This window comes from Cavia porcellus, unplaced genomic scaffold (genome assembly GCF_034190915.1).
Source record: "Cavia porcellus strain 051 isolate PalLab524CR breed Dunkin Hartley unplaced genomic scaffold, mCavPor4.1 scaffold_6, whole genome shotgun sequence".
Taxonomy (NCBI): Eukaryota; Metazoa; Chordata; class Mammalia; order Rodentia; family Caviidae; genus Cavia; species Cavia porcellus.
In genome coordinates, this window is record NW_026947489.1 from 30,611,888 (window position 1) to 30,628,891 (window position 17,004).

A 17,004-nucleotide genomic window follows, 5' to 3' on the forward strand; every position below is an offset into this window, starting at 1 on the left:
TATTGGTTATCCCCAGAGCCTGGCAGCCTGGATGCAGCTGTTCTCCAAAACTGCTAAAGATTGCTGAAGAATGGTGCATATTTGGTGTAATTCTTATTGGAGTTAATTGTGCATTTAAATTACATTTAATTAAAAATTTATAGTTCTAGGTACTTTAATACAAGTGTACATATTTATATCTATCTCCACATATGCTTCCATTAGTGTTAAATATTCTGAAATATGAAAGTTTAAGAATATACATTATTTTTTGGAACCTGTTTTGGAAATTATTATTAGGTTGAAACTGCAAGCAAGTTAAATTCTGGTAAAGAGGACTGCTCAGAAAGCAGCAATCCAGAGGAAAGAAGAGACAGTAAGGATAATAAAGGTACAGAATATTCTGGGAAAATAAAACTGGTCAAACAGGGATCAGATGAAGATCTGGACTTGGTTCAACATCACATAATCCCTGAGCATTCAGGTAGGATAATCACAAGGTGATTGGTAATGTAAGATGATATATTCAAAATATTGCAATTTTATATGCTTTTAAACAGGTAAGTAGAAATAATAAACCTCAAACTATACTTTTGTGAAAAATCACTCATTTTTACACTATTTAGACTCTTTAAGTACATTTAGAGATGTAATAAAACACATCACTTAATAAAATTATTATTGTGCTAATTTTACATTAATCAATTAAGGAGACACTACATTCTATGGCATGATGTCTAAAATTGCACAATAAAATGTACCTATCACTTATAAATGTTCTTGTAGAGACCAAAATGAATAACAGATTCTTAAAGGCTCCCTTTTTTTCCCTTATGGTACTAAATGGATTACAGTCAGATTGAATTAGAAGAGTTGCTCTCCCGCATCATTTGCAGAGCCATGCGTATGATGGTGGCTCTCAGACTCTTGCAAGGGCTCTGTTTGCTTAAGAACACTGAGATTCTGATTGCCTTTTTACCCACTGCTTTAACATTTGCACCAAGGGCTTTGACATTTGCACCAACGGTATAAAAGTAACCGTGGGAAGAACTGCTGGTGCTTTAGCATGAGTCGAGACAGCGGCACCGAATTGTGCTAGAAGCCATTATGCTCTTGGAACTAAACACTGGCAAGAAAAAACAGTGTCTTTCACGATTGTTGTTAGTGAAGCAGGAAAAAAAAATTAATTTTCTTAATCTTGAGCCTGTACACATCTTAGTATTCTGCGGGACAGAAGGAAAGATACACGTAAAACAATTCTGTGTATACCAAAGTATGAAGATTGTGTTGAAGAAAAGTGCTTAGGTGATAGTTTGAGAGCTGTGTTGGCCACTTTTTATTAGAACATAATTTTTACCTGAAATAACCACAGACAGACAAGCCATTGTTATTCAGACTTGGGAATTTGGTACACCTTTTTTAAAAGATAAAAAAGGTAAAGTGAGCCTTTTACTTCAGGAAAACTAGTGACTATTTGCTGCTAATGAAAAAATTTAAGGATTCAAAGGAAAATTAGAAATTTTGAAGACTGTATGTGGCATTGTGAACTTGTTAGAATTCCAGTTCCTAGACTTTTCTGATAAAAATCAGTGGTAATATTAAAAATATGATTTTCTTTGTACTGGGAGTTGAACTCATGACCTCATGCTTACCAGGCAGGCACTTGTGCCACTGAGTTAAATCCCCAGCCCCAAAATGGGATTTTTGATGTTGTATAATGCAGTGTGTTCATACCTGCTTTAGGGCTGTGTAATTCTGTTAAGCACTATTTCCCAAGTGACCAATGCAGGGTGAAAGATACATTCATCATAAAAAATGTTGTATCCATGGATTTTAATGGAAAAAATTAAAAATCTCACTGATGATGATGACATATTTTACATTATAGTAACCTTTAAGTTATTTCTATCAAATTTTGGTGTAATATCAAAGAAAACATCTACTTACTCAAATAGGCTATTAAATTTCTCTTCATTTTCCCATCTGCATATTTATTTAAGCCTAATGTTGTTCATGTATTCAACCAAAGCATCAAATTACAATAGATTGTACAGTGAGAATCCATTGTTCTTCTGTTACTCTGAATGTGAAAAATTAAGAGCAATGCCACTTTTCTCACTAATAGTTTTGGAGAAGATAGTTATTTGTTGTAAAAATGTGGTATTTATTAATGTATAATTAGAAGCAACATGTTAATTTTTTACAATCATTGTTTTTGAGATAGGGTCTTGCTATGTAGTTCAGGCTGCTCTCCACTCACTGTGTTGCCCAGGCTCACCTCAAACTTGCTGTGATTCTCCTGCCTCAGCCTCCCAACTTCTAAGATTACAGGTATGGGGGCTGGGAATTTAGTTCAGTGGCATAAGCACCTGCCTTGCAAGGGTGTGGTCATGAGTTCGATCCCCGGTACCAATAAAAAAGAAAAAGAAAAAAAAATTGCAGGTGTATGCCACCACCCCCAGCGGTTTTGATTTCTAATTGAATTGTAAATGTGTATAACCTACATATATAAAAATGAATTTTGACTTTCAGTAGTTTATGAGACTATAAATGGGAGCTGAGATAAAAGTTGGGGAACTGCTGATTTAGAATTGGATTGGGATGAGAGCAGCTCTTAAAGTCAAGACAGGAATCAGGATTACAGGTAGCAGGGAAGAAGGTATTATAGTTGAGATTAGCTGTTAACTCAGTTCACATGGTAGTGTTTATTTATACTATTTCAATACTGTGAAAATTACTTCCAAATTCCTGTTATATAGACTTTGTACACAGAACCCAAGAATGCTGGAATTGGAGTTGCAGATTAGAACTAGAGGCTACTACATTTTTGATGCATGTTAGCAGTAATATGTGAGGAGCCTCCTGGTTAATAAGTTTGACATTTTTTTGGATAAACTTCCATCATTTAAAAATATCTTCTTTTCCTTCAAGAGGAAGTACTGTGCATTATAGGGAAGCATCACTGGACTCGGATCTCAAAAATTTGTTAAATTTGGATTACTTAGCATGACATATGTCTTTGTTAGTTTTCTCTTGTTGCTGAGACAAAATACTTGACACCCAAAATTAAGGAAGGAAAGGTTTATTTAGCTTACAGTTTGTGAAGCTAAATTAAGGAAGGAAAGGTTTATTTAGCTTACAGTTTGTGAAGGTTTCAGTTCTTAATCAGTTAGCTCCATGGCAGGGTGACTTGGCACAGGGGCAACAGTTCAAGGCAGGAGAAGATAGCAAAAGCAACAAGAGCAAAAGGTGGGAAGAGCAAGCCTCTCTACCTCCCTTGTATGGTATGCAGCCTACTCACCCTAGGGGGAATCTTTTATACCCACACCATCTTTGTATGCTCCTCTTGCACTAGCTGAGGGTGTTTACAAAGTGCTGGATCCTGGTCCCCTGCTGAGTCACATAGTTAAACTTCTACACTTCTCAAATTGATACAATCAACCCTTTCAACATCCCAGGGCTTAAACAGGCACCCTTGGGACATGTTCTCTATACCCCAGGATGTAGAACTTCTGAGTTACTTAGTTCTGCTTCTAAACTTCTCAAGTTGACACGATGAATCAACCATCACAATATATTATTTTAATGATGTATTTTGGAATGGCTGAGACTTCATACTTGAACATTATGCTCATTGCCATAGTATTAACTTTCACTGGATTTCACAAACAGTATTGCCTGACAGCTAAGAGCTTTCGCTCTGGATTAAGACAGATTTGGGTAAAAACTGACTGTATCACTTACTGGTTATGTTGCCTGGGACATATGTGTAACTCAGGCACAAATTAGATTCAGTTTCATACTTTGTAAGATGAAGACAAAGATTACAGTACTTCACAGGATTAAGATGAGATTTAAGTAATAAGTAAATAAAACGCTTTGCACTGTGCCTGTAAGGTGACTCCATAAACATTAGCTGGCATTATTACCATTATCATTAATTGTAAGTTAAATACACAAATCAAAAAATGTAATATACTGTATCAACAGAGTCAAACAAAAAATCACGTAATCATCTCATTAGGTGCAGATAAACCTTTGATGTGGTCCAACACTCATTCATCATAAAAACCCTACAGAAAATTGGGATAGATGGTCTTTACCTTCATCTAATAAAAGCTGTCTCTGACAAACCAACAACCAATATCATACTAAATGGACAAAACTCAAAGCTTTCACTCTAAAATCAAGAATAACATGAGATGTCCACCATCACCACTCCTATTCAGTATAGTTCTGGAAATGCTAGCCAGAGCAATTAGATAAGAGAGAAAAATAAAAGGGATAAAGACAGGGAAGGAAGAAGTTAAACTATTATTATTTGCAGATGACATGATATTTTACATAGAAGACCTCAAAAAATGCCACCAAAAGACTTCTAGAGTTAATAACCAAATTCAATAGCATAGCTAGATACAAAGTCATCACTCAAATATCAAAAACATTCCTGTACTCAAACAATTAGGGGAACAATGCATTTCACAATAACATCCAAAAATTGAAATATTTAGGAACCATTCTATTAAGGAACTAAAAGATCTGTACATTGAAAATTACAATACTCTTGAAAAAGAGAGACCAGGTAGGGCCCTGCTCAGGGTTCCCAAACAATTCAAGACCTTTGGTTCCTCACTGGGGTCCTGCTTGGGCCCCACCCAGTGACACCCAGGCAGCTAGGGAGCTGTCATGTGTTGAGTGGCATGAGCTGAAGGTCTCCACATCGAACTCTGCCTAGCTGTGCGGTCATAGGACCTTGCTTGGAACCTGGTAGGGCCCTGCCCAGTATCTTCCAAAAGTCAGGGACCCTTGGTTTGTCACTTGGGTCCTGCTTTGGCCCATCCAGTGACCCCAAGCAGCTGGGTAACTTCAATGGCTGCATGGTGCAAGCTAAAGGCTTGCACAGAAAACTACACCTAGCCTTAGTATGTTGTGCAGGACCTGGTAGGGTTCCACTCAGAGACCTCAAGAAGCTGGGGGAGCATTGGTGTGCCATATGGCATGAGCTGAGGGCCTGCCCAGTGTATTCCATCTACCATTCAGCTTTGGTACACCACTCAGAACCTGGTAGGGCCTTGCCCAGTGACCTCAAGCGGTCTGGGAGCTTTAGTGAGCCACATAGGCGTATGCTGAAGGTCCACCAAGTATTCTCCCCCCATTTGGGGAACCTTTAAGTGCCACTAGGAACCCGATAAGGCCTACTTAACATTCTCCACTCAACTGGGGGAACTTCCTGTACAAAAAGCTATCTTCAATCCATGAAACAACTGAGACTTTACACTTAACTGCCCCAGGAGAATGCAGGAAAATGACAAAACAAAAGAGCAAAATGCAATCACAAACCTCCAGCACATCTCAAACAAGGCTATGAAACATGAACATAAAAGAAAATATAAGCCATATACTTGAAACATCTGAAATGATAGCAATTGAAATGAAGAAACCACTCCATAAAGCTATAAAGGAACTCAGATCAGAAATAATCTCCCAGGTAAAACAAGAAATGATAAACATAATGAAAGAAATGTTGAACATACCTAAAAACACATAGTTAAAAACTAGAGGAACACAGCAAAACAATGGAAACCTTAAATGAACAATGTATCAAAGAACTAGAATGCATGAAACATTCAAAGAGATCTCCAGGAAATAAAAAATTCCATTGAAAACTGGCAAAACTGCCTCAATGAACGTGAAGATAGAGTTTCAGACCTCAAAGACAAGATTGCAGCTGGTAAACAGGAAAGGAAAGATCTTTTTAAAATAACAAGGAATCAGGAAATAACAATTCAACAGTTGCAAGATCATGCAAAGAAAAACATTATAATAATAGGTGTAAATCAAAATGGTGACAACATAAATGATAGAAAAAGAATATTTATAGAATAATAGCTGAAAGTTTTCCAAACATGGAAAAGGAAACTGACGTACGTGTAAATGAAGCATATTGAACTCCAATAGTCAAAATAAATCTACACTGAGTTATATAATAGCATCCTAGAAATTCAACATAAGAACAGAATATTAAAAGCTGTTAGAGAAAAGAAACAAATCATCTATAAAGGGAAGCTCATCAAATCTCAACACAAACAATGAGGTCAAGAAGAGCATGTAGTATTTCAAATTGTAAAGGAAAATAACTTCCCCATCAATGTACCCTACAAAGCTGTCCTTCACAATTGATGGAGAAATAAGATACTTCCATGATAAAGAACAGCTGAAGAACTTCATGACCACAAACCAACCCTGCAAAGAATACTGAAAGTTATTCTACATAGGCATAAAAATAACTACAACTTCAAAAACACCAAAAAATTAAAAACCACCAAGCAGGGTAAACAGTTAAACAGAGGGAAAAGGTAAAGAACCAACAGCAGAAAGTATGACAAAAATAAGCCAGTATATATCACTTATAACCATTAATGTAAATGGCCTTGATTCACCAATTAAAAGAAACAGACTGGCAGAATGGATCAAGAAACAACATCCAATCATATGCTGTATGCAAGAAAACCATCTAACCCAAAAGGGATTTCATAGATTGAAAGTCAAAGGATAGAAAACAATACTTCATGCAACAGGAACCTGCCCCGCCCCATCAAAAAAAGCAGAGGTAGCAATTCTGCTCACAGACAATGTGAAACACAAACCAAGAATGATCAAAAGAGATAAAGAAGGTCACTACATTCTGGTTAGGGGAAAACTTCAAGAGGAAAAGATAACAATCTTTATGCACCAAATATAGAAGCACTGAGCTATATAAAACAAATAGTAGAAATGAAAAAATCAAATAATAACAATTATGATGGGAAACAACACCCCACTGACACAAAGAGACAGATCATCTAGGCAGTAAATCAGCAAAGAAATATAAGAACTGAACCAAATTTGTGAACCAATGGACTTAATAAGACATACAAAATGTTTGACCCAACAACAGAATATACATTATTTTCAGCATTATATGGGGAATTCTCTAAAATAGACTAAATACTAGCTCATAGAAAATGCTTCAATAAATGCAAAATAATTGAAATTATCTTATGCATATTATCTGATCATAGTGGCATAAAACTGGAAATTAATGACAAAAGAAATTGCAAAAACTCCATAAACACATGGAAACTAAATAATACACTCCTGAACAATCAGTGCCTCAACACAGAAGAAGTTAGAAATTAAACAGTGTCTACAAGTAAATGAAAATACAAATACAACTTAGTGGGACCTGTGGGATGCAATAAAAGCAATCCTCAGAGGGCAATTTATTGTGAATCCCCACATCAAGAAAAACAGAATGAACACAACCTGATGCTACACTTCAAACATATAGAAAAAGGAGAGCAAGTCAAGCCCAAAGGCAAAAGAAGGGAGGAAATTATAAAGATCAGAACAGAAATTAATGCAATAGAGACTAAGGAAACAGTAAAAAAATTAATGAATCAAAGAATTGATTCTTTGAAAGAATAAATAAAATTGATAAGCCACTAGCCAATCTTATTTTAAAAAGGAAAGAAAAAAACTCAAATTCCTTCAGGAAAGAATGTAAAGGGTAAAATCACTACAGATTGTGGAAATACAGAAGATCATTAAAACCTATTTTGAAAACCTTTACTCTCCTATGTTGGATAATATGGAAGAAATGGACAGATTCCTAGAAACATATAAATTACCAAAGCTGGATCAAGAAGATTTACATCTGAATAATTGAATTTTAGTTAATGAAATTGAAGATTCAATTAGAACCTTACAAACACAGAAAAGCCCAGGTCTGATAGATTCACTGCTGAATTCTACAAGAAATTCAAGAAAGACTTAGTGCCAACACTCCTCAAACTCTTCAATGAAATTAAAAGTGAAGCAATTATCTCTAACTCATTCCTGGAAGTAAGTATTACCCTAATACCAAAACCAGAAAAAGACTCAACCACAAAAGAAGACTACAGGTCAATCTCCCTAATGAACATAGATGCAAAAATTCTCAGTAAAATTTTGACAAACAGAATGCAGTAAGCCATCAAGAAGATTATACACCTTCCAAGTGGAATTCATCCCAGGAATGCAGGGATGGTTCAACATACATAAATCAATAAGCATATTATGTCATATCAATAGAGCCAAAGATAAAAATTATACAATGTCAATAAATGCAGAAAAAACTTTTGATATGTTCAAAACTCATTCATAATAAGAACTCTATGGAAAATTGGAATAGATGGTCTCTACCTCAATCTAATAAAAGCCATCTATGACAAACCAACAGTCAACATAATAAATTGTCAAAAACTGAAAACTTTCATTCTAAAATCAGGAACAAGACAAGGATGTCCACTGTCTCCACTCTTTTTCAATATAGTGCTGAAAACATTAGTCAGAGCAATTAGAGAAGAGAAGAAATAAAAAGAATTAAGGGTAGGAAAGGAAGAAAAATTATCATTATTAAGGATAGGAAAGGAAGAAGTTAAATTATCATTATTTGCAGATGGCATGATATTCTACATAGAAGACCCCCAAAAATCCATTGAAAGGCTTCTAGATGTAATGTAGTTGGGTATAAAAATCTATACTCAAAAATCAATAGCACTCTTCACAATAGCTTCCAAAAAAATGAAATACTTAGGAATCCATCAAACAGAGGAAGTAAAAGATCTATTCAGTGAAAATTATAGTACTTTGAAAAAAGAAATCAAAGAGGATCTCAGAAAATGGCAAGACATTCCTTATTCATGGATAGGAAGAACAAACATTGTGAAAATGGCTATTCTCCCAAAATTGTTACACAGATTTAATGCAATTCCAACCAAAATACCATCAGCATACCTCACAGATCTAGAGAAATCATTCCTAAAATTCATCTGGGACCAGAACAGACCTAGAATAGCAAAGACAATTCTGGGCAACAAAGACAAGGCAGGAGGCATCATAATCCCTGACTTGAAGTTGCACTACAAAGCTCTGTAATAAAATCAGCATGGTACTGGCATAAAAACAGACTTAAAAGTCAGTGGAATAGATTAGAAGATACAATCACATCTACAAACACACTCATCTTTGACAAAGGGGCCACCATGTTCACTGGAAGAAAGATAGCCTCTTTAATAAGTAGCGCTGGAAAAATTTGCTTCCTATATGCTGAAAACTAAAACTAGACCCATGCCTATCACCATGCACTAAACTAGAGTCAAAATGGATCAAAGCTGTAAATATTAAAAGAGAAACACTAAATCTGCTGGGAGACAAAGTAGATAGAAATCTTGAAGACATAGGAGTAGGCAGAGAATTCATGAACAAAAATCAAACCACATGGGAAATACTTCCTAGAATCAACAACTGGGATCTTGTTGCATGTCAAAAGAATATCAAATAGAGTGAAAAGAAAAGCCACGAATTGGGAAACAATCATAGTCAACTGTCTTTTGATAAAGGACTTGTCTCTAGAACATGCAAGGAATTTTTAAAAAATCAGACCCTGAATTCAAAGTCCTAATCGAAAAATGGACATCTGAGATGAATCACACTTCTCAGCTGAAGAAATACAAATGGCAAATAAATAAATGAAAAAATATTCAACATCATGGATCATTCAAGTAATACAAATTAAAATAATACTGAGATTTCATCTCACTCCAGAAAGAATGGCCAGGATCAAGAAAACCACCAATAACAAATGTTGGTGGGGTTGTGGGGTAAAAGGAACTCTTTTGCACTATTGGGAGGAGTGTAGAATGGTGCAACCACTGTGGAAATCAATCTGGAGGTTCCTCAAAAAGCTTGGATTGGAAGTCCCATTTGACCTAGCTATTCCACTTCTGGGCATATTTACAGAAGAATTGAAAACATCATACCACAGTGATATATGTCCACTCATGTTTATAGCAGCATAATTTATAATAGCTAAATCTTGGAAACAACCAAAATGCCCATCAAGTGAAGAATGGATAAAAAAGATGTGGTACTTTTATACAGTGGAATACTATTCAGCTATAAAGAAGGGTCACATTGAGGCTTTTAGAGGTAAATGGATATAACTTGAGGCTATACTCATCAGTGAAATATATCAACCTCACATGTGTAAATACCATATTTCCCTCCCTAGTGTAAGAAACTGAATGAATAAATAAGACAAAATTTTCAATAAATATAGTGAAAGGGTAAGAAACTGCTCAAAGAGGAAAAAAGTAACTCAGGGAAAGGAGAAAAGAAGGAAGAGAAAAGATATTAATTGGTATATATACACAAGATTATTAAGATGATTGCTCTACTAATTCTATTAGTTTTTGGAACAAAACAGATAACATTCATAGGATTAGGTCAATTTTGCATGCCAAAAGATATATCCAACAGAGTGAAAAGAAAACCCATGAATTGGGAAAAAAATTATTTATTCTCTTTAAAATAAAATTATGTCTAGTTGTTTAAGTAACACTTTTGAAAATAACTATGCAAAACTACAGAATTTGTTATGTTCCTACCACTTTATTTGAAAGCCTACTTCTTTATTGTTTTGTTAATGTTATTTATTTGTCACTTTTGTTTCTTGTTTTTCTTATTCTTTGTTTTGTTTTCCCTCTAATATAGAAAGGGTAGATGTACATACATAAGCTTATATATGCATAGAACTTCTCCTAAAGAGTTTACAAGAATTCATTTTATTATGTGTGATGGTATGAAAAACTACACTGAAGAAAATGAGACAACATGGTAGATATCAATGATTTCCTATCACTTTGTTTTGAAGTCCAATAATGCTTTTATTCTTTGTTTTGATTAGTTTTATTCTGTTTTCTATTATTTGATTTCAATATGTGTGAAGGTATAGACAGCTATTTTGAAGAGAACAGGATACATTATGATAGCCATTAGTGATCCCCTATTTTCTGATTTTGAAGGACTGTGAAGCTCTAATTCTTTTGTTTTGATTCTTTGTTTATATTGTTTTATTTTGTATTAACTTATTGTGTCATCTATTTTGAAGAGAACAAGAGACATTATGGTAGCTACTGTAGATTTCCTTTTGTTTTGTTTTGAAATCCTGTGTTACTTGCACTGTTTTGCTCTCATGTGCTTTGTTCTGTTTTCTCTTGTTTTGTTTTATACTCTTTAAAATAAAATTAAAAAAGAAAAATAGTTAGAAGAAGATATCAGAAAATTAAAAGATATCCTTTGCTCATGAATAGAAAGAACTGACATTGTAAAAAGGGCCATATTCCTAAAACTGTTATATATAGATTTAATGCAATCCCAGTCAAAATGCCATTAGCATACCTCTTAGATTCAAAGAAAATATTCCTAATACTCATTTGGAAACAGAAGTTACCTGGATTAGCAAAGGCAATCCTGGGCAACAAAGACAAGGCAGGAGGCATCACAATCCTTGACTTGAAATTATACTATAAAGCTACTGTGATCAAATCAGCATGGTACTGAAAATAATGGAGGATCAGTGGAACAGATTAGAAGATGCAGACACAACTCAAAACACTCTGAGCCCCATTATCTTTGACAAAGGAACCAAATACTTTCACTGAAAGAAAAATAGCCTCTTTAATAAATTGTGATGGAAAAATTAACTTTCCACATGCTGAAGACTAAAACTAGACCCATGTATATCATCATGCAGTAAACTAATACCAAATGGATCAAAGACCTAAATATTAAAACATAAACACTAAATCTACTGGAAGATAAATCAGAAATCTTGAAGACATAGGAGTAGGCAGTGAGTTCATGAACAAAACCCAAAGTGCATGTGAAGTACTTTAAAGAGTCAGTAACTGGAATCTCACTTCTTAAAAAGTTTTTGCACATCAAAATAAGTCACCAACAAAGTGAAAATGAAAGTCATAGAGTAAGAAAAAATTTTAGTCAATTGTCCCTCAGAAAAAGGTCTTCTATTTAGAATATACAAAGAATTGAAAATAATCAGATCTCCAAATTCAAAGACACAATCCAAAAATGGGCATCTGAGATGAATATGCATGTCTCAAGTGAATAAATACAAATGGAAAATATATGAAAAAGTGTTCAACGTCATTGGTCATGTGAGAAATGCAAATTAAAACAACATAGAGGAGATTCGATCAAAATGGTGGCTTGCTAGGGGATCGAGCGAAGAGTCTTTCCAGAGAAATCATACTAGAAGCTAGAATATGACAACATGGAGAGGGCCAGACAAATCAATAGTGATTCTTATTAACCAAGACAGTGCAGCTGGAGGATTTAAAGTCGTGCTGAGACCGTGAACGCTGATATCGGGAAGCTGCAAATCCCACGCCTTTAAATCAACAAACTGACCCGTGGACCCAGCAGGAAAAGCTGTGTTGCTTTTGGTGACTGCGGGAAACTGAGACCCGGGACTCCGAGTAGCAGCCAGGACTGCACCGCTGCACCAGAAGAGATCGTACAAGGCTTTGGAGTTCCAAATCTAAACCGTGCGCAGATATCTGACCGTTCCGCACTGTGCTGGGAGTGCGGGAAAGGTGGGCAGCTTGGTGTGCGGTGGACCCGGAATGAGGACCTGCGCTGGACTCTGGTGAGTACTGGGAACCCCGCGGCTGCTGGGGTTGGCCAGAGAACATCTTGGAACTGGACAGTGCCCGCCACCACGGGGAAATCAATAACACAGAGTCTGGCGGCAGACATTTTAGTGTTAGGCAGAAACTACAGCTCGGTGACATCACCAGGTCCCCCTGTAGGGAGGGCTGGTGGAAGACATCTTGAAATTTGGCAGAGCCTGATTACGTGCTGGCTTCAGCTCCATACAGAGAACTAGTGGGAGACATCTTGGATTTGGGCAGATCTGCTGTTCTGGTGCTCCTGTCACAGAGAGGTCTGGAAGAGAACAGCTGGGATTTGGGCAGAACCCTGTGCCATAGTGACACCAGCTGCTTCTGATACAAAGAGAACTGGCAGGAGCTACTGGGGCTAAACCAAGCCTCTGCTTGGGGCCCAATAAGCGGATACAAAATAGTCACAACTCAGTGACATCCAGAAAGTACAGTCTAATTTATGGATTAACTGGCACAGAGGCTGGAGACTAGCCTGTACCGCCCCTGCATCCCAGCCTACCCCAGATAACAGTAAATTGGGGAGGACAGCAAAAACTCAAGTCAGCACGCTTCTGAAAGGCCCTAAGCAATTCGGAGAGGGCCAGAGAACCCCAGGACAGTCTGAAAGAAACCAGAAACATGACAAGAGATAAAAATAAAAAAAATCTCCAGCTGCCCAACATGAGAAAATAAGCCCAGGAGAAGTAAACACTGAAGAGAACAAGCACAGTAACCATCCATTGCTCGACACAGCATCAGCTGAAATTAAAAAGTACCTACATGATCTCATAGAGGAATTTAAAGCTGTACTCCTGATCCCAGTGAGGCAAGATATAAAGAGATTAATTAAAGAAATGACAAGCCCCATCCAAGAGAACACAGATGGAAGAACTGAGGAAATCAGAAAAGAAAGAGAAACTTCTGAAGAAGAATTTAAACATAACTTAGAATACATGAAACAGATCCAAAGAGAATACCAGGAAACTAAAAATTCCATTGAACACTGGCAAAATGCCTTGACAGAAACTAAAGACAGCCTTCTGAAACTTGAAGAGAGATTTATGGCATATGATCGTGAAAGAAAAAGCCTCTTAAAAATAACAAGGAACCAGAAAGAAGCAATTCAAAAACTGGAGGATGACAAAAAGATACATAACCTAAGAATAAAGAATGTGAGTGAGGAAGCAGGAGCAGCCAAAAATGAAATACAAAAAATATTCACAGATATATTAAAGCAAAATTTCCCATGTATAGCAAAAAGAAATGATATCCAGATAAAAGAGGCATACAGAACACCAGCTACCTACAACCAAAACAGATCTACGCCTAGACATATAATAATCAAGATCCCAGAAATCCACCAAAAGAACAGAATATTAAAAGCAGCCAGAGAAAAGATGCAGATTACCTCCAATGGGAAAACTATCAAAATAACAGCAGACTTATCAACACAAACTCTTAAGTCAAGAAGGGAGTGGGGAGAAATATTCCAAGTCCTGAAAGGAAAAAATATGCAACCAAAGTTCATATACCCATCAAAACTCTCTCTAAAAATTAATGAAGAAATAAGATACTTTCAAGACAAGGAGGAACTGTGGGAGTTCGTGGCCACCAATCCAACCCTACAGAGAGCGCTGAAGGACATTACAGAGAAAGAGAGGAAGAGATACCAGGATTCCAGCAACAGTGGCAGAGAGGCCTCAGTGAACGGGGCAGACAATGGAATGAGGGAAAAGGTGGACAAATTATAGCAGAAAAGTGGAGTAGCAGACATGAGGCAGAGACGGTAAGCTAGTCTTTGGTAGAGACAGCTCTGAAACTATATTTAAAAAAAAGCAGAGGTCATTGTTAATGGTGTATAACGATTTAAAAGACACAGTAGTCCTAGTGCCATATTTAGTTTTAATTTAATTTGTTCTGGTCTATCCACTCATGTCAGATTTGAGGGCACAGACCTCTTGAACCAAAAATAGCAGGTTATACCATGGTAACTATCCTTACTTTCCTATTAACTTAAACTGAAATCCTGTATTACTTACATTGTCTTACTATGACTGATCTTAATTGAATCTGAATCATAAGACTATTGGTTGGCCTTGGCTGATTTTATTTGAAATTGGTATGCTTGTTAGCATCAACCCTAAAAGTAGAGGCAACTACTCTGAGCGTGACAAGTTGTAAAGGATATCCATACTGGTATTAATTAGTAACAGCTTTCAAATCCTACAATGCTGTCAAAGTTAAGTTTTTATAAAAATAGGTGATACTATGTTTAACTATAATAAGCCAGTGTTGTGGACAAATCTATTGAAAATAACAAGAGAAAATATAGTAGCTACGGAAGATCATTTATATTGTAGTCTTATATGTCTTATCCATTGCATGTTTTTCTAGGAAATTGTTTTGCTGTCTTGCTATGACTTGGTTTTCCCTATAATACAGAGAGGATAGATATATATGTAGAAATTCACACATGGGTTTTTTTTTTAAATTATTTATGGGAACAGATTATATAATGCAAGATGTAAGGAACAGATACTCTGAGGAAGAGACGCTGAGAAACCCGAGGCTTATTTTGTAGCATTATAATATAAATTCTAGCAATCTATTGTTCGCTGATTAGAATGACATTGGACTGGTTTCTTGAGTTCAACTTCAGCATATGTAGAGATGGGGACAGCTATCACAAAGAGAATGAGAGATGCGATGGTAGTTACTATAGTCTTCCCTAATTTGGAACTTGAGGACCTAAAAAGACTTCATCATCCTGTAATGATTTGATTAGTTCTATAATATGCAATAAGTATATAAAGTGGGTGAAGATAGGGACAACTATTTGTAAGAAACTAGAGACAGTTAGATAATGAAGATCTCCAGTGGACTTGCTTTGAAATCTGTATTTCTTTAAATTGTTTTTTTTTAAATGTTCTGTTCTGTTTTGATATGTTTAATCTTACCCTCTTTGAGATGTAAAACAAATGTGTAGGACTGATAATCATATTACTGAGCTTTTGTTCGATCATAGAGCAGAACGGTTTGTAGGGTCACTTTTTGAATGTCATTCTAAATACTTTAATTCTATAACCTGAACAGCTATTTCTAAGATGACAACGTGTAACTTATCAACCAGCAATTTCTTACCGTTTGTTTGTCTGTAATTTTGTATTATTTCTACCCTTTTTTTAATCTCCATGTATTTTTTTTGTTTCCTTTTCTTTAAATAAAAAAAAAAACATAGAGATTCCATCTCACTCCAGAAAGATTCGCTGCCATCAATAAGTCAGCTGACACCAAATGTTGGTGGGGCCGTGGGGGAAAAGGAACATTTCTCCACTGCTGGTGGGAGTGTAGACTGATGCAACCACTGTAAAAATCAGTATGGAAATTCTTCAGAAAAGTAGGATTCAATCCAGCTCTTCTCATTCTGAGTATTTTCCCAGGAAAATTGAAAATGTCATGTCACCGTGATATATGTGCACTTATGTTAATAGCAGCACAATTTGTAACAGCAAAGTCTTGGAAGCAACAAAAATCCCTATCAATCACAGAATGGATAAAAAAGATGTGGTATTTTTATACAGTGGAATATTACTCAGTTATAAAAAAGATAATGTTGAGGCTTTTATAGATAAATGAAGGCAACTTGAGACCATACTCATAAGTGAAATAAATCTAACTCACATTTATAAATATTGCATTGTCTCTCTAATATAGAAATAATAAAAAATAAAAATCTGAAAAAGTAATAAGATCCATTTTACTCCGGAAAGCATGACCTATCATCAAGAAATCAATCAATAGCACATACTGGTGGAACTGTGGAGAAAAAGGAGCCCTTCTTCACTGTTGGTGGGAGTGTAGACTGGAGCAACCACTGTGGAAATCAGTGTGCAGATTCCTCCAAAAAACTAGGATTACAGGTCCAATTTGATTCGGCTATTACCCTTCTGGGTATTTTCCCAGAAGAATTAAAAACATTATATCACAGCAATATATGTGTATCCAGGTTTATAGCAGCACAATTTGTGATAGCTAAATCTTGGAAACAACCGAAATGTCCATCAACCAAAGAATGGATAAAAAGTTGTATTTTTATACAATGGAGTATTAGCAAGCTATACATAAAGATAATCTTGAGGCTTTTATAGGTAAATGGATGCAACTTGAGACCATACTTATAAATGAAATATATCAGACTCACCTGTGTAAATACCATATTGTCTCCCTAGTGTGAGAAACAAAAAATGTAAATAAGATCCAAAATGCCCAATAGATATTGTGAAGTGGAAAGAAAATCCTCTAAAGGAAAAAAATAACTGGGATGGGGGAAAGGAGAAAAGAAGAAACACAAAAGAATATATATACATAAATGTGTGTGTGTGTGTGTGTGTATATATAGTAACCAAGATAATTATACTACTAGTTTCTATTAGTTTATTGAAAAGAATGGTTTGTGCTTGTATTGTCTGATGAATTTTTA

The 17,004-nt window shown here is 35.7% G+C and overlaps 1 protein-coding gene across 2 annotated transcripts in view; it reads left to right on the forward strand.

Moving 5' to 3' along the window:
• The window catches only part of Fsip1 (fibrous sheath interacting protein 1), a 222,042-nt gene that overhangs the window by 7,938 nt on the left and 197,100 nt on the right, over positions 1-17,004 (forward strand). The window contains exon 3 of one of the 2 annotated variants that reach the window (XM_063250299.1): positions 280-463. In XM_063250299.1, the coding sequence (XP_063106369.1) occupies positions 280-463 (184 nt within the window). The remainder of the gene's footprint in view (positions 1-279; positions 464-17,004) is intronic. The other variant, XM_063250300.1, reaches the window with a different exon arrangement.